Source organism: Lolium perenne, chromosome 6 (assembly GCF_019359855.2).
Source record: "Lolium perenne isolate Kyuss_39 chromosome 6, Kyuss_2.0, whole genome shotgun sequence".
NCBI lineage: Eukaryota > Viridiplantae > Streptophyta > Magnoliopsida > Poales > Poaceae > Lolium > Lolium perenne.
In genome coordinates, this window is record NC_067249.2 from 263,440,137 (window position 1) to 263,467,764 (window position 27,628).

At 45.1% G+C, this 27,628-nt stretch overlaps 2 protein-coding genes and 1 non-coding gene across 3 annotated transcripts; 1 reads left to right on the forward strand and 2 right to left on the reverse strand.

Moving 5' to 3' along the window:
• The first annotated feature begins 12,075 nt into the window (after window positions 1-12,075).
• Window positions 12,076-16,491, forward strand: LOC127305429 (uncharacterized). The gene is made up of 2 exons (XM_051335846.2): window positions 12,076-13,872; window positions 15,733-16,491. Exons 1-2 carry the CDS (start codon window positions 12,379-12,381, stop codon window positions 16,126-16,128), a joined length of 1,890 nt encoding a protein of 629 aa, XP_051191806.1. The 5' UTR covers window positions 12,076-12,378; the 3' UTR covers window positions 16,129-16,491.
• Window positions 16,492-16,961: 470 nt separating this feature from the next.
• Window positions 16,962-17,077, reverse strand: LOC127311111 (U5 spliceosomal RNA). The gene has a single exon (XR_007857600.1). It is a non-coding gene; the product is annotated as a U5 spliceosomal RNA (small nuclear RNA).
• Window positions 17,078-23,841: 6,764 nt separating this feature from the next.
• Window positions 23,842-27,341, reverse strand: LOC127309194 (kinesin-like protein KIN-10A). Its single transcript, XM_051340138.2, has 5 exons — window positions 26,251-27,341; window positions 25,123-25,278; window positions 24,898-25,005; window positions 24,538-24,648; window positions 23,842-24,454 (listed from the first exon to the last, which is right to left on the reverse strand). The coding sequence occupies exons 1-5, from the start codon at window positions 27,310-27,312 to the stop codon at window positions 24,044-24,046; spliced, it is 1,848 nt and encodes a 615-aa protein (XP_051196098.1). The 5' UTR covers window positions 27,313-27,341; the 3' UTR covers window positions 23,842-24,043.
• Window positions 27,342-27,628: the final 287 nt, after the last annotated feature.

The window sequence follows — 27,628 nt, forward strand, 5'->3', positions numbered from 1 at the left end:
GAGACAATGCAAAAAAATAGAGACAGAATCTGCCAAAACAGAACAGCCAGTAAAGACGAATTTTAAATAAATACTTCCGTTGCTCAAATCAGAAAACTCAAAACTAATGAAAGTTGCGTACATATCTGAGGAACACGCACGTAAATTGGCATATTTTTCTGAGTTACCTACAGAGAAATCAGCCCAGATTCGTGACAGATAGAAATCTGTTTCTGCGCAGAAATCCAAATCTAGTATCAACCTTTGATTAGAGGCTTCACTTGGTACAACAAAACACAAAACTAAGATAAGGAGAGGTTGCTACAGTAGTAAAAAACTTCCAAGACACAAATATAAAACAAAGTACTGTAGCAAAATAACACATGGGTTATCTCCCAAGAAGTTGCTTCCTTTATAGCCATTAAGATGGGCTCAGCAGTTTTAATGATGCACTCGCAAGAAATAGTATTTGAAGCAAAAGAGAGCATCAAGAGGCAAATTCAAAACACATTTAAGTCTAACATGCTTCCTATGCAAAGGAATCTTGAAAATAAACAAGTTCATGAAAAGCAAAGTAACAAGCATAGGAAGATAAAGCAAGTGTAGCTTCAAAATTTTAAGCATATAGAGAGGTGTATTAGTACCATGAAAATTTCTACAACCATATTTTCCTCTCTCATAATAATTTTCAGTAGCTTCATGAACAAACTCAACAATACAACTATCACATGCAACATACTTTTCATGATCCACAAACATATAATTTTTATCAAATTCAAGAATAGTGGAATTAAAACTTTCAAACTTACTTTTATTAATAATATAACAAGGTAGTTGATCAATCTCAAGAGATATGGGACTCATAGATAAAGTCAAGAACTCTCCAATCCCATTTTCATTAGTAGTACAATTAATATTATCAAGTAACATAGGACCCTCATCTAGAGCTTTATCATAAATATTTGCCAAGCAAAATTCTTTAGTACCATGCATTTCGACATCAGGCACAAACAAAGCATTATCATAAGATTTATCAAAGTAACATGGATTATCATAAATAACAGTAGCTTAATTATTCTCACAAGTTTTACTTATAGGAAATATTTCAAGAGAATCCACAGGAACATAACATTCAACCTCTTTCGGTAAGTGATACGTCTCCGACGTATCGATAATTTCTTATGTTCCATGCCACATTATTGATGTTATCTACATGTTTTATGCACACTTTATGTCATATTCGTGTATTTTCTGGAACTAACCTATTAACAAGATGCCGAAGTGCCAGTTCCTGTTTTCTGCTGTTTTTGGTTTCAGAAATCCTAGTAACGAAATATTCTCGGAATCGGACGAAATCAACGCCCAGGTTCCTATTTTCACCGGAAGCATCCAGAACACACGAGAAGGACCAGAGGGGGGGCACTGGGCCCCCAAACCATAGGCCGGCGCGGCCCAGGCCCTGGCCGCGCCGCCATATGGTGTGGCCACCCCTTTAGCCCTCCTGCGCCGCCTCTTCGCCTATATAAAGCCTCCGTCGCGAAAACCCTGAGGCGTTCGACGAAACCCACAGAAACCTTCCAGAGCCGCCGCCATCGCGAAGCCAAGATGCGGGGACAGAGTCTCTGTTCCGGCACGCTGCCGGAACGGGGAAGTGCCCCCGGAAGGCTTCTCCATCGACACCGCTGCCATCTTCACCGCCATCTTCATCACCGCTGCTGCTCCCATGAGGAGGGAGTAGTTCTCCATCGAGGCTCGGGGCTGTACCGGTAGCTATGTGGTTCATCTCTCTCATATGTGCTTCAATACAATAATCTCATGAGCTGCTTTACATGATTGAGATTCATATGATGATGCTTGTAATCTAGATGTCATTATGCTAGTCAAGTGAGTTTTACTTATGTGATCTCCGGAGACTCCTTGTCCCACGTGTGTAAAGGTGACAGTGTGTGCACCGTGTGGGTCTCTTAGGCTATATTTCACAGAATACTTATTCACTGATGAATGGCATAGTGAGGTGCTTATTTATATCTCTTTATGATTGCAATGTATTTGTATCACAATTTATCTATGTGCTACTCTAGCAATGTTATTAAAGTAGTTTTATTCCTCCTGCACGATGTAATGGTGACAGTGTGTGCATCCGTGTTAGTACTTGGTTTATGCTATGATCATGATCTCTTGTAGATTATGAAGTTAATTATTGCTATGACAGTATTGATGTGATCTATTCCTCCTACATATGCATGAAGGTGACAGTGTGCATGCTATGTTAGTACTTGGTTTAGTCTTTTGATCTATCTTACACTATAAGGTTACTAAAATATGAACATTAATTGTGGAGCTTGTTAACTCCGGCATTGAGGGTTCGTGTAATCCTACGCAATGTGTTCATCATCCAACAAGAGTGTAGAGTATGCATTTATCTATTCTGTTATGTGATCAATGTTGAGAGTGTCCACTAGTGAAAGTGTAATCCCTAGGCCTTGTTCCTAAATACGCTATCATTTGCTTGTTTCTTTGTTTCTTTGCGTTACTCTGCTGCAATACTACCACCATCAACTACACGCCAGCAAGCTATTTTTACGGCACCGTTGCTCTTGCTCATACTTATTCATACCACCTGTATTTCACTATCTCTTCGCCGAACTAGTACACCTATTAGGTGTGTTGGGGACACAAGAGACTTCTTGCTTTGTGGTTGCAGGGTTGCATGAGAGGGATATCTTTGACCTCTTCCTCCCTGAGTTCGATAAACCTTGGGTGATCCACTTAAGGGAAAACTTGCTGCTGTTCTACAAACCTCTGCTCTTGGAGGCCCAACACTGTCTACAGGAAAAGGAGAGGGAAGTAGACATCAAGCTATTTTTAAGGCGCCGTTCTTGGGGAGGAAAGGTAAAAGGTACTCACACTCCGGATCTCGGCTACTAAGCTATTTTTCGGCGTTGTAAGTACTCGAAGCTATTTCCTTTAGATCCTGCAATTGCATCTTTTTGTTTCTTGTTTACACTAGTTTGGCATAATGGACAAGAATGAGCTTCTTATTCTATTTCCTGATTTAAAACATGGATTGTTTGATGCGAAAATTAAAAAACCTATGAAATCTTATTTGCATGCTGGTAGTAATATTAGTATGAACGCTTTGAACACCATTGTTGATAATGATATAGAAAGTTCTAAGCTTGGGGAAGCTGGTTTTCATGATCTTTTTAGTCCCCCAAGCATTGAGGAGAAAATTTTCTTTGATGATACTTTGCCTCCCATATATGATGATTATAATGATATTGGTCTTTTGGTGCCGCCTACTATGGAGGATAAGTTTAATTATGATTACAATATGCCTCCTATATTTGATGATGAGAATAATAATGCTAGCTACTTTGTTGAATTTGCTCCCACTACAACTAATAAAATTGACTATGCTTATGTTGGGAGTAGCAATAATTTTATGCATGAGACTCATGATAAGAATGCTTTATGTGATAGTTATATTGTTGAGTTTGCTCATGATACTACTGAAAGTTATTATGAGAGAGGAAAATATGGTTGTAGAAATTTTCATGTTACTAAAACACCTCTCTATGTGCTGAAATTTTTGAAGCTACACTTGTTCTATCTTCCTATGCTTGTTACTTTGCTATTCATGAACTTGTTTATTTACAAGATTCCTTTGCATAGGAAGCATGTTAGACTTAAATGTGTTTTGAATTTGCCTCTTGATGCTCTCTTTTGCTTCACATACTATTTCTTATGAGTGCATCATTAAAACTGCTGAGCCCATCTTAATGGCTATAAAGAAAGAACTTCTTGGGAGATAACCCATGTGTTATTTTGCTACAGTACTTTATTTTATATTTGTGTCTTGGAAGTTGTTTACTACTGTAGCAACCTCTCCTTATCTTAGTTTTGTGTTTTGTTGTGCCAAGTAAAGTCTTTGATAGTAAAGTCAATACTAGATTTGGATTACTGCGCAGAAACTGTTTTCTTGCTGTCACGAATCTGGGCCTAATTCTCTGTAGGTAACTCAGAAAATTATGCCAATTTACGTGAGTGATCCTCAGATATGTACGCAACTTTCATTCAATTTGAGCATTTTCATCTGAGCAAGTCTGGTGCCATTTTAAAATTCGTCTTTACGGACTGTTCTGTTTTGACAGATTCTGCCTTTTATTTCGCATTGCTTCTTTCGCTGTGTTGGGTGGATTTCTTTGTTCCATTACCTTCCAGTAGCTTTGGGCAATGTCCAGAAGTGTTAAGAATGATTGTGTCACCTCTGAATATGTGAGTTTTTGATTATGCACTAACCCTCTAATGAGTTTGTTTCGAGTTTGGTGTGGAGGAAGTTTTCAAGGGTCAAGAGAGGAGGATGATATACTATGATCAAGAAGAGTGAAAGCTCTAAGCTTGGGGATGCCCCGGTGGTTCACCCCTGCATATTCTAAGAAGACTCAAGCGTCTAAGCTTGGGGATGCCCAAGGCATCCCCTTCTTCATCGACAACATTATCAGGTTCCTCCCCTGAAACTATATTTTTATTCCATCACATCTTATGTACTTTACTTGGAGCGTCTGTATGCTTTTATTTTTGTTTGTGTTTGAATAAATTGGATTACATCATGCTTGTGTGGGAGAGAGACACACTCCGCTGTTGCATATGGACAAGTATGTCCTTAGGCTCTACTCATAGTATTCATGGCGAAGTTTCTTCTTCGTTAAATTGTTATATGGTTGGAATTGGAAAATGATACATATAGTAATTGCTATAAATGTCTTGGGTAATGTGATACTTGGCAATTGTTGTGCTCATGTTTAAGCTCTTGCATCATATGCTTTGCACCCATTAATGAAGAAATACATAGAGCATGCTAAAATTTGGTTTGCATATTTGGTTTCTCTAAGGTCTAGATAATTTCTAGTATTGAGTTTGAACAACAAGGAAGACGGTGTAGAGTCTTATAATGTTTTCAATATGTCTTTTATGTGAGTTTTGCTGCACCGGTTCATCCTTGTGTTTGTTTCAAATAAACCTTGCTAGCCTAAACCTTGTATCGAGAGGGAATACTTCTCATGCATCCAAAATACTTGAGCCAACCACTATGCCATTTGTGTCCACCATACCTACCTACTACATGGTATTTTTCCGCCATTCCAAAGTAAATTGCTTGAGTGCTACCTTTAAAATTCCATCATTCACCTTTGCAATATATAGCTCATGGGATAAATAGCTTAAAAACTATTGTGGTATTGAATATGTACTTATGCACTTTATCTCTTATTAAGTTGCTTGTTGTGCGATAACCATATTTCTGGGGACGCCATCAACTATTCCTTGTTGAATTTCATGTGAGTTGCTATGCATGTTCGTCTTGTCTGAAGTAAGAGCGATCTACCACCTTATGGTTAAGCATGCATATTGTTAGAGAAGAACATTGGGCCGCTAACTAAAGCCATGATCCATGGTGGAAGTTTCAGTTTTGGACATATATCCTCAATCTCAAATGAGAAAATTATTAATTGTTGTTACATGCTTATGCATAAAAGAGGAGTCCATTATCTGTTGTCTATGTTGTCCCGGTATGGATGTCTAAGTTGAAGAATAATCAATAGCGAGAAATCCAATGCGAGCTTTCTCCTTAGACCTTTGTACAGGCGGCATAGAGGTACTCCATTGTGACACTTGGTTAAAACATGTGCATTGTGATGATCCGGTAGTCCAAGCTAATTAGGACAAGGTGCGGGCACTATTAGTATACTATGCATGAGGCTTGCAACTTGTAAGATATAATTTACATGATACATATGCTTTATTACTACCGTTGACAAAATTGTTTCATGTTTTCAAAATCAAAGCTCTAGCACAAATATAGCAATCGATGCTTTTCCTCTATGAGGACCATTCTTTTACTTTATGTTGAGTCAGTTCACCTATTTCTCTCCACCTCAAGAAGCAAACACTTGTGTGAACTGTGCATTGATTCCTACATACTTGCATATTGCACTTATTATATTACTCTATGTTGACAATATCCATGAGATATACATGTTACAAGTTGAAAGCAACCGCTGAAACTTCATCTTCCTTTGTGTTGCTTCAATGCCTTTACTTTGAATTATTGCTTTATGAGTTAACTCTTATGCAAGACTTATTGATGCTTGTCTTGAAGTGCTATTCATGAAAAGTCTTTGCTTTATGATTCACTTGTTTACTCATGTCATATACATTGTTTTGATCGCTGCATTCACTACATATGCTTTACAAATAGTATGATCAAGATTATGATGGCATGTCACTCCAGAAATTATACGTGTTATCGTTTTACTGCTCGGGACGAGCAGAACTAAGCTTGGGGATGCGATACGTCTCAGACGTATCGATAATTTCTTATGTTCCATGCCACATTATTGATGTTATCTACATGTTTTATGCACACTTTATGTCATATTCGTGCATTTTACGGAACTAACCTATTAACAAGATGCCGAAGTGCCGGTTCTGTTTTTCGCTGTTTTTGGTTTCAGAAATCCTAGTAACGAAATATTCTCGGAATCGGACGAAATCAACGCCCGAGTTCCTATTTTCACCGGAAGCATCCAGAACACACGAGAAGGACCGGAGGGGAGACCTTTGGGCCCCAGGACCATAGGCCGGCGCGGCCCGGGCCACTGGCGCGCCGCCATATGGTGTGGCCACCCCTTTAGCCCTCTGCGCCGCCTCTTCGCCTATATAAAGCCTCCGTCGCGAAAACCACGAGGCGTTCGACGAAACCCACGAGAAACCTTCCGGAGCCGCCGCCATCGCGAAGCCAAGATGCGGGGGACAGAGTCTCTGTTCCGGCACGGCTGCCGGAACGGGGAAGTGCCCGGAAGGCTTCTCCATCGACACGCTGCCATCTTCACCGCCATCTTCATCACCGCTGCTGCTCCCATGAGGAGGAGTAGTTCTCCATCGAGGCTCGGGGCTGTACCGGTAGCTATGTGGTTCATCTCTCTCATATGTGCTTCAATACAATAATCTCATGAGCTGCTTTACATGATTGAGATTCATATGATGATGCTTGTAATCTAGATGTCATTATGCTAGTCAAGTGAGTTTTACTTATGTGATCTCCGGAGACTCCTTGTCCCACGTGTGTAAAGGTGACAGTGTGTGCACCGTGTGGGTCTCTTAGGCTATATTTCACAGAATACTTATTCACTGATGAATGGCATAGTGAGGTGCTTATTTATATCTCTTTATGATTGCAATGTATTTGTATCACAATTTATCTATGTGCTACTCTAGCAATGTTATTAAAGTAGTTTTATTCCTCCTGCACGATGTAATGGTGACAGTGTGTGCATCCGTGTTAGTACTTGGTTTATGCTATGATCATGATCTCTTGTAGATTATGAAGTTAATTATTGCTATGACAGTATTGATGTGATCTATTCCTCCTACATATGCATGAAGGTGACAGTGTGCATGCTATGTTAGTACTTGGTTTAGTCTTTTGATCTATCTTACACTATAAGGTTACTAAAATATGAACATTAATTGTGGAGCTTGTTAACTCCGGCATTGAGGGTTCGTGTAATCCTACGCAATGTGTTCATCATCCAACAAGAGTGTAGAGTATGCATTTATCTATTCTGTTATGTGATCAATGTTGAGAGTGTCCACTAGTGAAAGTGTAATCCCTAGGCCTTGTTCCTAAATACTGCTATCGCTGCTTGTTTCTTGTTTCTTGCGTTACTCTGCTTTGCAATACTACCACCATCAACTACACGCCCGACAAGCTATTTTACGGCACCGTTACTCTTGCTCATACTTATTCATACCACCTGTATTTCACTATCTCTTCGCCGAACTAGTACACCTATTAGGTGTGTTGGGGACACAAGAGACTTCTTGCTTTGTGGTTGCAGGGTTGCATGAGAGGGATATCTTTGACCTCTTCCTCCCTGAGTTCGATAAACCTTGGGTGATCCACTTAAGGGAAAACTTGCTGCTGTTCTACAAACCTCTGCTCTTGGAGGCCCAACACTGTCTACAGGAAAAGGAGGGGGAAGTAGACATCAGTAAGCATGGAGGACAATCAAATAGTTTAAAAGATAAAGAGTTACTCTCATTAGAAGGTTGGCATGGGTAGCTAATCCATTCTTCCCCCTTTTGTTCATCACTCTCCTCTTCTTTTTCATCCAATAAGCTTTCAGGTTCATCAATTTCCTCCTCTTTTTCATCCAATGAGCTTTCAGGTTCATCAATTTCTTCTTCCACCTGTTCCTGCAAATTGTGAGTGCATTCTTGTGCATTAATGTTTCTCTCTTTATAATCAAGGATATAAGGATTCCTACTGTAGCATTCTATGCAAGAATTAAGGATAGTAGAGACATAATCTTTAAGGTCCTTACAAATAGCACAAGTTTCATAATTCTCAACCATGAAGGATTCTATCTCAGAGGCTCCCATAAATAAGACAAATTGTTCTACCTCTTCGAACCCATAATGAATATAGCAATTCCGATTATAGCTCTTAATAAAATATTCCTCACTAAAGCCACATTGAAATTTAAGATGTTTAGTATCCTGTTGAGAGCAACAGTTTATGTCATGGCGTCTAAGCAAGATTCTAGCAATTGAATTTAATTTTTCTATCATAGCACTCATCACTTTTCCCGTTCTTGATTCTCTATAACAATTATAACATTCCATAAGCTCCAAGTAGGTTGTAGGTTCTCCCATAATAGCAGTTTTTAATTTTTCGGTTTTTCAAATTTTTATGGATTTTTGGGTATATGAGGAAAATAAAACAAGACAAAAAGAAACTAAGCAAAAGTAAACTAAGCAAAATAATACTAGACAGAAATAAACTAAGCACAAATAAACTAGACAAAAGTAAACTAAGCAAAACAAAATAAAGCAAAATAAAAACAGAGAGAGAGGTAGAGTGTACTCCCCAGGTGAACTTATGAGTAGAGCTATGCCTCCCCGGCAACGGCGCCAGAAACTTGATCTTGATAACCCACAAGTATAGGGGATCGCGATAGTCTTCGAGGGTAGTATAACCCAAATTTATTGATTCGACACAAGGGGAGGTAAAGAATACTTATAAGCCTTAACAACTGAGTTGTCAATTCAGCTGCACCTGGAAAAACACTAGCAACAGGGGTGATGTGAAAGTAGCAGTAATATGAGAGCAGTAGTAACAGTAACACATCAGCAGTACTAGCAATATGAGAGCAATGGCACCAGAAAATAGTAGATACTACTTTCAATGACATGTAGAACAAGTATATAATGATGAGAGATGGACCGGGCTTCCCAGCGATCTACACTAGTGGTAACTCTCCAATAACAAGTAACAAGTGTTGGGTGAACAAATTACAGTTGGGCAATTGATAGGAATCAAAGCATTAAGAAAGAACATCCAGATTATTAATTATGTAGGCATGTTTTCCGTATATAGTCGTACGTGCTCGCAATGAGAAACTTGCACAACATCTTTTGTCCTACCAGCCGGTGGCAGCCGGGACTCAAGGGAAACTACTGGATATTAAGGTACTCCTTTTAATAGAGTACCGGAGCAAAGCATTAACACTCCATGAAAATATGTGATCCTCACATCACTACCATCCCCTCCGGTTGTCCCGATTTCTGTCACTTCGGGGCCTTTGGTTCCGGACAGCGACATGTGCATACAACTTGTAGATACAATCTAAGCAATTCATATAGAGCTCAAATCTAAGATCATGCCACTCGGGCCCTAGTGACAAGCATTAAGAATAACAAGATTGCAGCAACAATAACTTCACAAACTTTATAGATAGACTAATCATAATGTATCATCCATCGGATCCCAACAAACACAACACCGATTACATCAGATGAATCTCAATCATGTAAGGCAGCTCATGAGACCATTGTATTGAAGTACATGGGGGAGAGTATACCGACATAGCTACTGCTAGAACCCGTAGTCCATGGGGGAACTACTCACGGAGCATGATGGAGGCGGTGGTGTTGATGGAGATGGCTTCCAGGGGCACTTCCCCGTCCCGGCAGGGTGCCGGGACAGAGACTTCTGTCCCCCGAATTGGAGTTTCGCGATGGCGGCGGCGCCACAGTAACTTTTCTGGAGTTTCGTCAATTGGCGCGGTGTTTTTAGGTCGAAAGAGATTTTATAGGCGAAGAGGCGGCGCAGGAGGGTGCCTGGGGGCTCCACACCATAGGGTGGCGCGGGCCCAGGCCAGGCCGCGCCGCCTTATGGTCTGGTGGCCCTCTGGCCCCTCTCCGACTCTTCTTCGGTGTTCTGGAGCCTTCCGGGAAAAATAGGAGGTTTGGCGTTGATTTCGTCCAATTCCGAGAATATTGCCCGAACAGCCTTTCCGGAACCAAAAATAGCGAAAACGAGAGCGGCACTGTGGCATCTCGTTAATAGGTTAGTTCCGGAAAATGCATGAAATCATCATAAAGTGCAAGCAAAACATGTAAGTATTGTCATAAAACAAGCATGGAACGACAGAAATTATGGATACGTCGGGGACGTATCACAACTCCGGAAGACTGAGCTGGCGGATTGGTTCTTGAAATTGATAATGTCACCACATGCGTCTCGCTGTCAATGGGAACATCGTCTCCCACTAAATGAATATTCCACCTTTATGAGACACGCATATGTCAAACCTGGGGTTTGAACTCTGGTGGGCTCGGGGTACATCCACCCTCCTAACCACCCAACCTCGGGTTGGTTCTCGTCGTAGTAGAAATTGTTCTAGAAATCAGACAGGAAGTCGTTTTGCTAAGCCCCAAAAGAACTAGCACACCAGATCAACAATGATGATAGCCGTTGATCGGAAGAGATTGACCTGTGAAATCACACTAGCGAACACGAAACATACCCTATTCTAGGAGATCCACACAAGTCTGTGCAACCTTCCCCGGCTCTAGACGCACCATCGGAGCATGGATAGGGTAGGGAGGACCTTATTTTGACTTCAGGATATCGCCGCCGCCTCACCATCCTGAAGAAGACACCGAACAAACCTTATACAAGAAACGGGAACCTCCCATGTGCGGAAGGTTGAGGTCATCCATATTTCCAAGGCTTGGTAGGCCACAGAGGCGGGTAGACCGACCACAGTGCTGGCGGAGGGGACGAAAAATCTAGCTGCTGAGGGGATCGCCTCTTTTTTCTCTTATTTTCCCTCTCATATCGTTCGGTGTGAGAAAAAAGAGAAAGTTGTAAAGTAGTTAAACTAGGTAGGAAGCTAAGTTTGCCCATATGAACCACCACGATAAAATAACATCATTCTTTATTGAAAAAACCGTTTCGAGTCGAGAGACACTAAAAGATATCCGGTATAAAAATCGACATCTAAGACGATAAAACAAAAATCACCACTTGGTATGTCTAGTCAAGGGGTAAATGCAAACGTTACACGTTGCAGACTAGTACACCACTCCCTCCTTACCATACCTTTATTGTTGTGGTTTTGAGGGTATCTTCCTGAGGCGGTTCTCTCACTCCGTGTTTAAATTCTTGGCGTTTTGCAGTAGTGTTACCGCTCAGTAGGGTACGGGACATGGACTGATTTGACGGCATTCTCGAGGACATTCTAGCGGTGGCACGGCGTTTATCTACGCAGTCCAGCCACTGAGTTGCCCTACCTCACAGGGATGTATTGCTTTTTTCTTCTTCTCGAGCTTGGGCATGTTGGTGTTGTTGGCTTGGTAGACCTTTTTTGTTTCCAGTTTTTGTTGGTCCTCCATAAACCTATTTCAAGAATTGCTGTGGTTTTAATTCAAATTTAAACTTAAAAGGACCATAATTATGGAACGGATGGAGTAGCTTTGATCACTGAACTAGTCCTGATCATCTACAAGATCCATGATCAATGGCACTTAGTACCAGATAAGTAGGCAGCTTAGCTTTGGTCGCCATCGTTCTCACACAAGAGAGAGCGGTAAAAAACCACTCGATGGATGTCCGCCATTGCATCATGATTCATGAGGATGATGATGAACCACGCTCCCCAGACACCAAACCAGATCGGCCAAGGAAGAAGCATTCCACGCTCCCCGGCTCCATCCACACACACACACGCACAGCAAAGAAGAAAAAAAACATCAGACGGACCCGTCTTCTACATCCCGAAATAGGAGGACCACTTCCCCGTCCCTCTCCGGTCTCCCTCCCTCCCCGCTTCCCCACCCTCCCCGCCTCCACCTCGCCGGCGCCGCTGCCGCCGTCCGGCCCCGCGCCGCGCTTGCGCCGATCCACACCGGCCCCGCCGCGCCGCGCGCCCCAGATCTAACCCCATGCCGCCTCCCCCTCGCCAGATCCGCATCGCCTAGCCACCACCCCACACGCCCGCCCCGCTCGCGGGCAATCACCCCACCACCGCCCCGCCGCCAGCGCCCGCCATGGACGACCTATCCCGGTACGCGCACAGCCCGGCCCACCTCGCGGTCGCGCGGCGGGACCACACATCCCTCCGCAACCTCGTATCCTCCCTCCCGCGCCTCCCACGCGCGGGCGAGGTCACCACCGAGTCCCAATCCATCGCCGCCGAGTCCCTCGCCGACGCCGTCTCCGCGGCCATCGACCGGCGCGACGTGCCGCGCCGCGAGACGCCCCTCCACCTCGCGGTCCGCCTGCGCGACCCGGTCGCCGCCGACATCCTCATGACCGCCGGCGCGGACTGGTCGCTCCAGAACGCGGACGGCTGGTCCGCCCTACAAGAAGCGGTCTGCACGCGCGAGGACGCCATCGCGACCGTCATCGCGCGCCACTACCAGCCGCTGGCGTGGGCCAAGTGGTGCCGCCGCCTGCCGCGCGTGCTCGCGTCCGTGTCCCGCATCCGGGACTTCTACATGGAGATCTCCTTCCACTTCGAGTCCTCCGTCATCCCCTTCATCGGCCGCATCGCGCCGTCGGACACCTACCGCATCTGGAAGCGCGGCGCCGCGCTCCGCGCCGACATGACGCTCGCGGGTTTCGACGGGTTCCGCATCCAGCGGTCCGACCAGACCTTCCTCTTCCTCGGGGACGGGGCCCGGCCCGAGGACGCTGGGGGCAAGGAGCTGCTGCCGGGGTCTCTCATAGTTCTCTCTCACAAGGACAAAGAGATAACCGACGCTTTAGAAGGGGCCGGCGTGCAGCCCACGGAATCAGAGGTGGCTCACGAGGTGGCGCTCATGTCCAAGACCAACATGTACCGGCCCGGGATTGACGTCACGCAGGCGGACCTCGTGCCGCACGTCAACTGGCGCCGCCAGGAGAGGACCGAGGCCGTCGGCCAGTGGAAAGCCAAGGTCTATGACATGCTCAACGTCCTCGTCACCGTCAAGTCCAGGCGGGTCCCCGGGGCCATGACCGACGAGGAGCTCTTTGCCATGGAGGGCGAGGAAAAAAACAGTAGGAACACAGAGCTTGAGACCGAGCTCGACGATGTGTTGACCGCCGAGGAGAGGAAGCAGCTTGATTCCGCGTTGAGGGGGAACAGCCACGACGAGGAGCCCGAGGATAGGGCCGAGGAAGGGGCTGATCATCATTCGGATGCGAATGGTGGGGCGAAAGACAAGAAGGGCTGGTTTTGGGGCGGAAAGAAAGGCGGCGCCAAGAGCGACGAGAAGCCACCCAAGGCAGCGAGTAAGGATGAGTCGAGCGATCCGGGGAAGGGGAAGGAGAAGGGCAGCAGCAAGAAGAAGAAGGGCGTCTCTTCCGGGGATCCTAATAAGCTTGAAAGCGAGTACAAGAAGGGGTTAAGACCAGTGTTGTGGCTCACGCCCGATTTCCCTTTGAAGACAGATGAGCTCATTCCGTTGCTCGATGTATTGGCAAACAAAGTTAAAGCTGTCAGGAGGCTTAGGGAGCTCTTGACAACCAAGCTGCCCACGGGCACATTTCCCGTCAAGGTAAACCATCTGTCGAAGCTGATTATATTAGCCCATTCTGTTTCAGTTATTAGATGAGCTCCATTGATTGCACTTTGCTGTTGATTTCAAATCAAAGTTTGCATGGCAGTAGGAGCAATTCCATACCGTTATCTGTCACACATAGTGTTGTTTGAACCTCTGTTGTGATTCCATCTTTCTTTGTTCCTGCCTCGGATCTGACTATCTGATGTATGGCTAATTGGAATGCATGCTTACATTTTGGGGACTGGAATATTATAAGAGCATCCGGCGCTCAAGTTAACAAAACACTGAGTGCATGCCCTCCTGCACCTTGCAAACTATATGTTGCTCTAACAAAGACAGATTCATAGGATGCGGTCTTCACCATCTGCCTGCTCTGCTACAGAATTTAGTTGTAGCTGTAACATATTGTCTCCACTTCCACAATATCAACAAAGAACTTAGCAAGCAACCCTTTTCTTGCAACTCACTTTTTTTTTGCCACATCTTCTCTCTTTGTTGAATCAACTTTAGATACTTTGACAATGCCTAGTGTGTTGCTACTCCAACAGACAGTTCAATCTTGTTGCAAGTGTCGGAAACTGCTAAAAGCATATCTTTTTTTAATTATCAAAACTTGCATATATTGCACTACCACTAATCGGCTTGGTGTCTTCCTCTGTTTAACCTACTCCATCAACATTTGTCAACACTTCCTTACCCTCATTCTCAGCTTCAAATAGTACAATACAATGGGCATAGTTGTCCGAACTATTCTCCTTGTTCCTAACACTTATAGAGATGGACCCCTTAAATGAATTTTGGTGAATGTTGGTTCTTGTTAGAGCTTTAGAGTGAGAATTAATATTGGTCCAAGACAGGAGGTCTACTTTACGGTCTCACCACTTTTAGTATAGTTTGAAGACTGATTATATTTATCAAATAACACTAGTACCGCTAGCTACTTGAGGCAACAGCTAACTAGTATCTGAATTATTTCCACAAAAGGCTGGTGCTATTGGCCATTGAATTATTTCCACACCCAATATCAATTTAGCCTGGCCTTTTGACTCAGTCTGAGTTTCATTTCCCTAACTAAATACATTTGAGTATTCGATCCCATTCGATTGTGTCTGATACTGGATTTTTGTAGTCTGATGTGATGAAAGCATTTCCAGAATTATGCACTTGAAATCTTTTTGCAATCAACACCATTATGCAACTTACCAGAATGCAGTAGCAGGTCTGGAAAGGCCTGTAATTTAACTGATGACATGAAAGGATACGAGCGTTTGTGTGTTGTGTCATGGATGATTAAGCAAGGATTGGTAGAGCAGTGGCAGAGCGTGCGGCCGTATCAACAAGGGGCCAATTTAGCAAATAGAATCTAGAGTGGGCCAGTTTAACACACGTAGTGGGCCTTTTCCTCTTAGTAGGTTAAGTAATAGGTCATTCTAAGGCACTATTCCGAGTGAAGCCTGGGCCATGGCCCAGTATGGTCAACCTGATGTTCCACCAGTGTAGTGGACAGAATTGTTTCTTGAACTAGGATGTTTTCGTCGAGGATGGTTACTTTGCAGGGATGCTCCTTTTCTCTTTATATTTTCTTAAAGGGATGTATGCTGTGTACAACTCTAAATTACATGGTCATTTTGTGGAACTCTTCTTTTATGTACATCCTGTGTTTTGTTTTTCTACACGAGGGGCCTTCTTGGTGTTTTATTCTATTGACCAAAAGAGGGAATATGCATGGGTGATAGATTCCAGCATCCATTAAGCTGTACTTGATATAGTGATTTCTAACGATTATAGAACTGTGCATCCATTAAGCTATGTTTTGTCATAGTGATTTCTAATACTTGTCGTGTTAATTTTCAGATTGCTATCCCTATTGTCCCGACAATACGGGTCATCGTGACATTCACAAAGTTTGAAGAACTTCAGCCTTTAGATGAGTTTGCCACCCCACCTACGAGCCCTACACAATTCCAGGATGCCAAGTCCAAAGATTCGGAAGGATCAGCCTCATGGTATTCGTGGGTTAGAGGGGGTCGCGGCGCACAGTCTAGTGACAGCGGCGATAGCAGGAACTTTAAAGATGAGGTCGATCCATTCCACATACCTTCTGAATACACCTGGGTCGATGCCAACGAGAAGAAACGGAGGATGAAGGCAAAGAAAGCCAAGAACAGGCGGGGTGCTGCTCGGAAACAGTCATCGAAAAGCACTTCCTCAGAAGGGGGCCAACGACCTATGATGGACGGTTTTGAGTAGAACACTCTCGTGGCATTAAGTTGCCCTGCGTCCATACAATGTTTAGGTGTCGATGGTAGCTGCCCACCTGGCACAGATCGACAACGTGCCAGGTGAACACATGTGGTTCGGTGATCGATTCCGAGCCGAATCTCCTAGAGGGAGTACAGGATGGATTATACCCTGCTAGTCTGTAATTCAATTATATTTTTGTCCCAGCCCCTTTTCTTCATGTATGTTTGATGATGATGATACGGCCCTGCTGTTGTTTAAAAGATGTGTCTGACAGGTTTAGGGTTCTAGTGAATACAATATGCAGTCATTTTTCATACAACGTGAATGCTCGATAATCGTGGTTCCTTCAAATGTATCATTGTTTTTTTTTTCTGCCTATTGTTTCTGCTCATTCTGTTGATTTACAGTTGTACATCAGGTGTCTATTTACGGAAAGGTGATTTTGCTGTTGCGTGTGAGACATGTTAACATCGTACTTTCTTCTTGACAACCTGTTTTTTCGCTTGTATATATGTGAGACCTGCCAATAAGCATCTTAGGCATAACAAGAATGCAACACTGGATCACCAGCAACAAGAGCTAAGCAAAATCATCATCCACAGGCAGTCCATCGTCTCCAACACCGACAGAGAGCAACCTAGCTCGATAGCAGTGGTGGCGCAGATGAGCCTAGTCGGCCAGGGAGACAAAAAAATGCTTCTTGCAGTAACAGGGGCACCAAGTATCTGCAAAACAAGCGCCAGCCTATATTACGTGATAAGCCCCTTTCCAAATTGAGCTAAATTTGGAAATTCATAGATCACAACCAAACCTTTGAATTTTTTCGACCTGTGGGACCCAACTCAAAAGAGGCAGGACCCTTAAAAAATTAGCGTATGCTGCTCAGTGTGGCGTGCACACGGTATTCTTTAGTAAAAGGCGAAAGAATAGTTCGCTTTGTGCTCACCACGCAGCTGCGTGGCTTTCACAGCTCTCACACCGCTCTATTATGTAGTCAAGCTCGCTGTCTGCTCCTGCTTAGCTAGACGATGTGGGACTAAACGAAGACAGTTAGCTACAGCATTTGCTTTCCATTCTAGTGCCATCGCACATGTTCAGTAGCAAAGCCCACTCGGGCCTTTCCGGTCGCAGCGGGACCTGTGTGAAAACATTGCCAAAAAAAAAACAATGCGCTTATCCATGTTTGTATCACCCGGGAGATGTATGTTCAAAATACAAGCTTTCAATCAGGCGAAGAAGATAAATTTTGTGATCGGCTCTGGTTCCTGCCACTCTGCACTTGAATGCCCCAAGTTGGTGGAGAGATTCCGTAAAAGAAACATCAAACCTGTGAAATAACCGCTATTTTCTGGTACGAAAAATAGGAAAGCTCACACAAATACGAATCTTAAAGCAAAAAAACGCTATACTTAAATCCTTACAGCTCGCGGACTAGGCTTTGTGTTGTATTTGCTCTAAAGAGAACGCCTTATTTTTCGTATAAGATAATTGTAAGTGTGCTTGTAGATTAGAGATAGCTCTTCCGGGATCTGTGCTAAACCATGATCCTAGATTATAATTATTTTATAGTGTTTTTCGTCAATTTATTTTAGTGCTAATTGTATTTTATATGACTTTTCTTAAATAGCTTCTAGCTATGCCAAAAGAATTGGTAACATTCACACGTATGTCTAAGTGTAGATATGGGTATCTATAAATTAATAGTTCATGGATTTATAATGAGATCGACAAGTCTTGGACTTTTTCTTGAAGCGGAATCTTAACATTCCATTGTAGCCAACCCAAAACGCAAAGGAATATCTTGCGAGTAGTGATTTTCGAGTAGTTTTATTTCTGTGATTACACACGTTTCGTTTCAAGAGGGAAAAATAACGAGGTAGAGTAGCTAGCTAGAGCCAGCTGGATTGATAGATGAATCAATAAATCAGTACACGCATGTGAAGTCGTATCAGCACACGCATGCCGAGAGAGTCTTTGGTTTTGAGCTCGATTGATAGATCAAGTGGACTTGGGGCGGGCAATACAGCTCGATCATGAAGCAACGATGATACAATTGGGCTTAATTTCAACCCACGAATAATGATGACATCATTTTGGTGAGCACTAAGCTAATTCTCAGTAAACTAGCCTCTAGAGAGACCCCAACAAGTAATCATCACACACAGAAGAGGGACCAGGCAACAGTTGCTTCCATACGACAGGAAGCAATCTTAAGCTCAACGCCTGAGCTGACACCGGCGTCCGCAGCCACGAAAGACGCTTCGCAATGCTTTTCATTACCCGCGATAGAGCACGCCGAGACGAAAACCTTGAGCATCCTACCCTTCTGAACAGAGACGACGCGGCGCGAGAGCCTGATCATGCCATCGGCAGCATCAACCGGCAACCCATTGCCGCCGACATCAAGCAGCTTCACTCTCGCGCCCTCTCTTCCAGCGCTGGCGGCGCTAAACACGCCCTTGAAACCATCCGGCCACGACCCTCCGGTGACTCTTACGTGGACCGTGGCCTCGATGGAATTAGCCACCAGGCCAAACCTCAGCTCCAGCGTGCTATGCTCGGCAGGGTAGAGACCGGTAACTATGCATCCGACACGGTATCTCGCTACTACGCGGCTCAACTCCTTATCCTTTGATGGTTTAGTAGAGCCCTTCACCTTGAGCACGACCTCGATGTAGGAAGGATCCGTCGACACCACGACCGGACGGCTCGGACCGGTCAATGTTAAGTACCGATCGTGCTTGGTGATGGTTTGACAGTCGTCTCTCTCGCGGTGGAAGATAATGTTGCGCTTGCGATCCACCACGTCGCGGGCGGAGATCATACCATACACTTGCAGTGGCCAGCGTAGACCCTTTTTGATTGATGCAACCTTGACCGAGAAAACCTGCAGAGTGTCCATCCTGGCGACGTCGCAGTCGCTACCGTGCGTGTAACACATGGCGGGGATGGTTGCTGCAAACATACATGCGATTAGCTGTGAGGAGGAGGAGGAGGATTATTTCTAGTTAGCTAGCTAGTCGTAGCGTCGGTGAAAGAAGAAACTAATGGCATCACACAACACAGTCAAAATTCGACAATTGTGGAACTTTGTCTAAGATTGATCCGTCAAAATTTATTTAGATCTATACCTAGATGCTATTTAGTGGCCAAATACATCTGAAATCTATATAAATTTCAGACAACTTTCAGAGGGAGCATATAGTATCCAATAATTTAATTTAACAGACAAGAGCGGATTTAAAGAGGCAGCGCGCGCCAACTTACTGTTCTCATCGTAGGCACAGTAGTCGCTAAAAAGCCTGTTCCACAAATCCTCAAATTTAGCGCCATGATATTCTGCATCTTCAAACACCCTCAGGGCCTGAAACGCGTTACTAGCATCGCTCTTCTTGGCATCATCTGCAGCAGCTTTACTAGCTACTGTCACAGATTCTTCAGCGTTGCCAACCTGTGTCGCAGATTCTTCAGCTCCTGTCGCATAAGCTTCAGCTTCGGATCCTTTCATAGCACCGTGCGGCGACTTGTGTCACCTCGGCGGCGGCGTGAAGCACCGTGCTCACGGCTTTGGTGGAGGTTGCTGCTGCTCGATGGATCTTGGTCGGTCGGGGCAGCGGCGTATAAATAGTACCAGCCGGAGCCGATCGTTGAGACGAGGCTGAACCGAGTTGGAATCGTGCTCCGTTACGCGCGAGACCCTGCCGGCCGGACTAGGCAAGGATCGCCTCGACTGGAATTTGCCGATATGGAAGATCTGTCCTCGTCTGCTTGACCCCTTCCCCTTCCCCTTCCCCTCTCGCGCCAGCTCCTCCGGCGCATCCTCCCTCCAGCCCCTCCGCTCCATGTCCTTGGTTGGACCCCCAAGGCCCGTCTGCAAGCCTCACATGGCTGAATCGGCTAAATTCCAGTGTTGAGGCCATCGTTCCATGGTCCGGCCGACAGGTGTTTCGCGAGTAGAGAAATTCCATACTCGAGTAATTTGGTATCAAATCCGATTCCAACACCAGTCAGAGTCGCCAGCGATCGGCTCGCGGCTCGTACTATTTGTATGTCCCTGCCCAGCAGGCCGCGAGCACAAGCAAACATCGATCCACCGAGCAGCAGCAGCCTCCACCAACGCCGTGGGCACGGTGCTTCACGCCGCCGCCGCCGCCGAGGTGAGTCACGCAAGTCGTCGCAGAGGCTATGGAAGGATCGGAAGCTGAAGCTCACGTGACAGGAGCTGAAGAATCCGCGACACAAGTTGGGAATGCTGAAGAATCCGTGACGACAGTAGCTAGTAACGCTGCTGAAGACGCTGCCGAGACGAGTGATGCTGGTAGCGCGCTTCAGGACGTGATAGTGTTTGAAGATGCAGAATATTTTGGCGCCAAGTTTGAGAGTTTCTGGAACAGGCTTTTTAGCAACTACTCGGCCTACGATGAAACCAGTGAGTTCGCTCGCTCGCTCGCGCTACCTCCTCCTCCTAATCGTCTCCTTCTCGCTTAATTTCGTTCTTCAGCCTGCTAGGATATATATATATATATACTACTGAGTTTTCTGATATCACTAGCTTCTTCCTTCAATGACGCTAGATAACTCAAAACAATCTTCTCACAGCTAATTGCATATACGTGACTGATCTATGCAGCAACTATCCCCGCCATGTGTTACACGCACGACAATAGAAATGCCGACAACGTCAGAGCAATGGACACTCTGCAGGTTGTTTCAGTAAAAGTTGCATCGATTGAAGAGGGTTTACACTGGCCGCTGCAAGTGTTCGGTATGGTCTCTGCACGCGATGTGTTGGATCGCAAGCGCAACATTATCTTTCACCGCGAAAGAGATAAATGTCAAACTATCACTGAAAAGGTCCGTATATCGTTCGTTTTGCCTGGCCCCGTTAACTATTCGAGTCTGACGTGTGGTTTGTCCAATTAGTACGCAACTATAGTTACGTACAATAAGTCTGTCTCCTGCAAGTTCATGAATATTAATAGGTGCTTGTGAAGAAACCGTAATAAATATGAAACTTTAGCTTCTAGCTAGTAGCTTTTGCCCGATGGTCACGGATAACATGTCTAATAAAGAATCAAAACTGTATTTTCAATAAATTTGCTAGTTTGGTTGTAATTTTAGGTCTTTGCGCCTTGATGTTGTATCTTTGTTTGTCGGTAAAGGATTAGGTTTCCCTTCCATCATTTGTGTTATGCACCTCGCATCATTTATATCAAGCACTTTGTATTCAACACATCGTTTTGTTATCTCATGTATTTTAGTTTGCTTCTTATATTTTGCTTGCTGCGCTCCTTGATATCGACGGTTTTGTAGTTTTAGACATGCTTCCTGACCTAACTCATATCTATCTGCACTTTGGCACTTGGCCAAATTCGGCACATCACTTAAACTTTGCTGCATTTGCTCGTACATTTAAGTGGAGTTATGCTTCTTGCCTTTTGCCATCATATCATCATAGAATAAAATAGATTAGTTAGTCTCCACTTGTCCAAATTTTTGACAAACCATTATTGTTTAACTAATTAATTAATTTTTACACGCACGCAGGATCCATACTTAACATTGACTGGTCCTAGCCGTGCAGTTGTGGTGTGCATTGATCCTTCTTACATTGAGATCGTGCTGAAGGTGAAGGGGGCTACTGAATCAGAGGATAAAGAGCTAAGCCGCCTAGCTTTGAGTTACCGTCTCTCTTCCTTGGTAAATGGTCTTTACCCTAGTGAGCTTAGCACGTTGGAGTTGATATTTACCCAAGAATATAGTTCTGTGGAAGCCACGGTCCATGTAAAAGTCATTGGAGGGTCATGGCCAGATGGTTTCAAGGGCGTGTTTAGTGCTGCTACCGCTAGATCAGAGAGCTTGAAAGTCAAGCTACTTGATGTTGGAGACGATGGGTTGCCAGTTGATGCTGCCGATGGCACGATCAGGCTTTCACGCCGCGTTGTCTCTGTTGAGCTGGACGGGATGCTGAAAGTATTCGTCTCTGCGTGTTCTGCTGCTGGTGATGAAGAGCACTGTGAAGCGTCTTTTGTACCTGAGAAAGCTGGTGTTTCAGGTGTTGAGCTTAAGATTGGCTCATGTCGTATGGAGGCAACTGTTGCCTGGTCCCTTTTCTGTCGCCATTGACTGCTGCCTGCCTGCGGCATGTTTATCTCTAGAAGGGAAGCAACCAGTGCCTGAGCCCATTTGAACTCATTTGAGCGATTTTCTTCGGTTTCCTGGAAGCAGAGTATCCCCCATTGTATTTACATTGTTATGCTGGAACCGGTGAATCCGTAGTTTCTATGCTGGTGTTATAATGGTGCTTGCTGTTAAACTTGTTCCCAGTGGTGTTACTTTTAAATTAACTTAATGAGGATATATTGCAGACTCTAAGAACCCTTGCTCCTGTAGAAACAAGCATGAGAATGACTGCATATTCCAAGTATCCATACAGTATTAGGGATGCGACACTACAGGGCCCTCAACCAATGAAACACATCTCTTAAACAACAGCGCAGGGGCCTTGAAGAAAACCACAAAGCAACCATCCTTTGATAAAAACTTTGAAGTTAAACAAACAATTATGCACAATAATCCTTTGCTTAATCAATCACGAATAAAGCGCGTGTATCCTTTCATATGCATCAGTTAAATTTAAATTTACTAGCCTTTCCAGACTACCAAATCCAGCTTCAGACAAAAACAAATGGGATCAAATAGTCAAAATTCATGTAGTTAGGGGAATGTAACTCAGTCTGGGTCAGAAGGCCAGAATAAATAGATAATGTGTGTGGAAATAATCCAATGGCTAATAGCATTACACCTTTTGGCATCCAGTCCTGCATTGTTCAGATACTTGTTCAGATGCTAGTTAGCTGTTGCCTCAAGTAGCAATCAGTTCAAGTCTTATTTTAATAAAATATGATCAGGCTTCAAACTATACGAAGAGTGGTGAGATCGCAATGTAAACCTCTTGCAGTGACACAAACATTAATTCCCACTAGTGCTCTAGCGAGAAACAATATTCAACAAAATTAACTGATGGGGTCCATGTCTAGAAGTGTTAGGAACAAGGAGAATAGTTGAGGAGACTATAGCAATTGTGACAGATATTGTTTCAATACACGAAGTCAGTTAGTGGTAGTGCAATATAAGCATGTTTTAATTATTCAACAAAAAACAGATACTTTTAGAAGTTACTTGCGACATGACTGAACTGTCTTAGCAACTCACTTTGCATTGTCCAAGGATTTAAAGTTGATTTTAACAAAACAGAGAAGATATGACAAACAAACACTGACTTCGAAGAAATTGTTTGCTTAAGTTCTTCCTTGACACTATGAAAAAACAATACAGCTCAGCTACGACCATATGCTCTAGCAGAGCAGGCAGATGGTGAAAGACCACATCTTAGGACTGTGTCCTTGTTAGAGCAAGATATAGATTACAGGGTGCAGTAGGGCATGCATTTAGTATTTTCTTTATGGAAAAATTGCACTCAGTGTTTTCATAACTAGAGCGCCAGATTTTTTTTCCGAAAAGGAGGAGGATAACCCCCAGTCTCTGCATGCATACAGCGTTTTATTAGGATGAGAATTAAACATATACTCTTATAATATTTTGATTCCCCAAAATGTAAATGATTGTAATGTGAGCAGGCAGGATGAGACAATGTAAAAATATATGGAAATTTAGGAACAATTTAACATGAACCCCTACAAACATAGCAACAGAGAGGACGTTGAGCAGAACATGTTTTAACTAAATCATGAACTTAGAGCAGAGATCGTCAACTTAAGCAGTGTCAAAATATATTCAAAACAGATAGCACAAGGATATGCAATCTAGATGTAGCCAGTCTACTCATGGGTAGTCCACCTCCAGCCCAAGTTTTGCAAAAAGATGGTAAGTCTAATCAGGAACCTCCAGGAAAGGGAGACTATTCATCCATGCATAGCTTCTCACGCTCGACCTCTTGCAGCCGCTGCTTCATGGCAATGAGTTCTTGCTGCTGCATAAGGAGCTTGTCTTCTGTTGTCCTTAGCTCACCCCACAGGAACTGAGTCTCCTCGGCAACTCTGATCACTTCCTCCTGCGCAGTTGCCTCCCGTGCTTCCACCAGACTGAGCTTCGTCCTCAGCCGCGCCAGCTCCTCATCTTTCAACCTTATCGCATTGTGGGCCTCTTTGGAGCTCACCTTGTCCCTTGGTATTGATGCATGAGCAGCCCGGGTGATGCATTTCGCTCTAGCCCCATACTCCAGGGTGGATATCGTCTTGTGAAGTTCCTTTGGGTCAGGACTTGCACACAGGATCATAAGGATTTTTGATCTCTTGTCTTCAAATGAATCCTGAAATTCCATGAAGAAACATGTAAGCTTTAAATTATCCATATGGGGAAGATAAATAGGAAAGGCATGTGGTTCTCCAGTACCCGTAACAGCATTGTGAGCTTGCTGTCCCGAAATGGTATATGAGAGTCGCCGTTGGCAATCGACTCAACCACCCGTTTCAATGTGGTGTTTCCTACGTTGATAGTTCCGGTCTGTGGAAGATCATTAACAAGTGTTACGAACTCGATATGCAAAAAAAATTATTAATTGCATTGCAAGTTGTAGTTCATTGGTTAGCTGCTAAAAATATGTTATGGCATGTTTACACATTAGCTAATTGTTCTAGTGTATCTGGGAGTACATAATAATGACTTGACTGCAGACTCTCAATCAGTATTTCAAAGAGAAACTGAAAATCATTGGGTACTACTTAATTAATAATAAGCTGTAACATTGCGCACCTCAGATTTGGCTTCATGGCCAGTTTGGCCTACAGCTTCTATGTTCTCGGAGCCAGCCATGTCAACAAGCATGAGCCTTCCTCCCACTGACGGCACATCCACGATTATCTAGACAAGTAAGACAAAAGCAAACGCAGTGAGGAGTATGATCTTATAGAAACATCATGGTTAATGGTTACAACCTACAAGTAAGAAGAGGAAGAAGAAGAACTGATTGCAACCAACCATGCAGTGGCTCCGGGAACTCCTCGCATTACAATGTGTGCTCTTCACAGCACGTCGCTTCTCCACTTTGACGACTTCTTTTGCTATCTTCCCAGCTTCATTTTCAGAAATGTATGTGGCATTCCTGGCTTTGGTTCCCATTACTTCTAGCCTCACCTGTACATCGTGTATTGGAAGCTTCAGCAAAATAGTTGCCGGATGGCACAAGTTCACAAATTCTGATTCCAGATTCACACTCAATGGCTAACGAAACTCAAACATTGACACATAGCGACAACGTGTCAACAGTTTTGTCATATTAAGTTGTGCTTCTTAAAATTCATGTTACAATTAAGGACTAACTAATTCAAATATATGCCAATCCCTGGGGACTAACAGCTAACAGCCTAGAATGGTATTATCAATCAATCGCTAAATAATCTGGTGACAACTTAACTAGTACCAAATAGCGAGTTTTTCCACTGGGTTGATTACAGTCCAACAATGGTTGGGTCAGAGGCTAAGTTTCTCATTCAGTGGTGAGGTGTTCATAGAAAGCAAGGCCTCCTACCTACACAGCGAATTCCTAAGAAAATACCCACCATTTTTAGCATGCACATAAGCATGTTTGCCATTGATGATCCAAACAGTCACAATGGATAGATCATCTGTGAGAAGGGGATCCCCAATGCATCCTAAATTCCTAATTACCACCGACCTCAATGTATGTTGGTGGAGAGGGCGGAAGGGATCAATGGATTGTTCATCATCTAAAAAGACTCACTGTGATCCTCTGATCTGAAATTATTCCAATAACTACGAAAAACAATCACAATAGATCAAACGACAAACACACCGAGGCTTCCTGGACATAAGAGCTTACATCTGGCAAGGCTGCAAATAGGTTTAGCATGGCATGTAAATCTCGAAAGGTAGAAACACGAGAGTTCGCCTTGCGCATGGCCCCATTGGGGCAACAAAATGACTGGCTGGATTAAATCAACTGACACATTCCCAACAGAAATTTATACTCCCATTACTCACAAAATTCAGGCCGGCATTGCTGCTAGATAGCTGTCGACATACAAGCACTCGTAACTGCAACTGCAAATACTAGATGGTAGCACGGAATGTTCAGAACATACAAACCTTGGGCTTGGGTCCTTTGGCGTTGGCTCCTCCGGTTCCGGCGAGCAGATCGTAGACCTCCTCGTTGTAAATCTCCAGGAAGGACACCCGGACGGGGTCGCAGCCGTTGCCGCCGCCTCCTCCCAGTACGTCCCAGAGCGCCCGGAAGACGATGCCGGGCTGGTCGGCGCAGCCGAACATGGTGTGGCTCTTGCCGGACCCCGTGGGGCCGTAGACCATGACCGTGCACTTGGCGCCCGCCCGCACGCCCTCCACCCTCGACCGCACGAACCGGCCGTAGAACCCCTCCAGGCCCTCCTCCTCCGACGCGGACACGCCGTCGAGGGCGAACTCGCGGCCGCCCCCCGCGTCGTGGGAGGGCACGCGCACGCGCACGGACGTCGCGCCGACCTCTAGGGCAGATGCGTCGGCGGTGAGGTTCCGGATGCGGCCGATCACCTCGACCGGGTGCTCCTCCGCGGCGCGGCGGCGCGGGGTGAAGGTGTACGGGGAGGAGTCGGCGAGTCGGCGCCTGCTCTTGGGGGTGAATGTGTACGGGGAGTCGTCGACTCGGCGGCTGGAGGAGGTGTACGGGGAGTCGGCGAGGCGGCGCCTGCTCTTCGGGGTGGAGGAGGTGTACTGGGTGTGGTCGAGGCGGCGCTTGAAGGGAGTGCGCGCGCCCGCGTCCGTCTCCGTCGCGCCGGTATCGCCGCGGACGACGCTCCGGATGCTGCCGATGACCTCCATGATGTGCTCCATGGTGACGCGGCCAGGGTGGCGCCTGCTCTTCGGGGTGGAGGAGGTGTACTGGGTGTGGTCGAGGCGGCGCTTGAAGGGAGTGCGCGCGCCCGCGTCCGTCTCCATCGCGCCGGTCTCACCGCGGACGACGCTCCGAATGCTGCCGATGACCTCCATGATGTGCTCCATGGTGACGCGGCCAGGGTGGCGCCGCCTGCTCGACGGCGCGGGAGTGGTCCCCGGGAGGAATAGGAGCCGGCGCTTGGAGGCGGATGCGCCGGGACTGGGATCGAGGGTCAGGCGACTCGGCCGCGGCGGCAGAGGAGGAAGCGGGGGCGGCGACATGGCTGCTGCTCTTGGCCTTGGCGGAGCTAATCTGTGACGTTGAAGTGAGAGGCGCAAGTGGTAAAATCGTGTGTGTGTGTGCATGCAGCGAGTAGTGGAGCAGAAATAGGATCAAGTAGTTGAGTAGCTTCACCGTGTGCTGTGTGTAGGCGCCTTGTAATCAGATGAGTCCAGAAAGGAGAAAGTGAGAAAAGATGTACTCCAGCGTTTGTGCGTGTCAAGCAAAAAGTGCCCCTGTCTGTCTTCTTCTTCTTCTTCTTCCTTGGCGCGTGCGTGTGTGTGTTTGTCCCTGTGAGTTCTTGTGAGAGAGGTGGAA

What these genes read in the sequence shown, in the direction of transcription:
- LOC127305429 (XM_051335846.2), top strand. Translation starts at nt 12,379, where the DNA reads ATGGACGACCTATCCCGGTACGCGCACAGCCCGGCCCACCTCGCGGTC. An exon ending in CGGGCACATTTCCCGTCAAG is followed by an intron (nt 13,873 to 15,732) that starts GTAAACCATCTG and finishes GTTAATTTTCAG; the next exon opens with ATTGCTATCCCTATTGTCCC.
- LOC127309194 (XM_051340138.2), bottom strand. Translation starts at nt 27,312, where the DNA reads ATGTCGCCGCCCCCGCTTCCTCCTCTGCCGCCGCGGCCGAGTCGCCTG. An exon ending in CCAAAGGACCCAAGCCCAAG is followed by an intron (nt 25,279 to 26,250) that starts GTTTGTATGTTC and finishes CACGATGTACAG; the next exon opens with GTGAGGCTAGAAGTAATGGG. An exon ending in AGCTCACAATGCTGTTACGG is followed by an intron (nt 24,455 to 24,537) that starts GTACTGGAGAAC and finishes ATGGAATTTCAG; the next exon opens with GATTCATTTGAAGACAAGAG.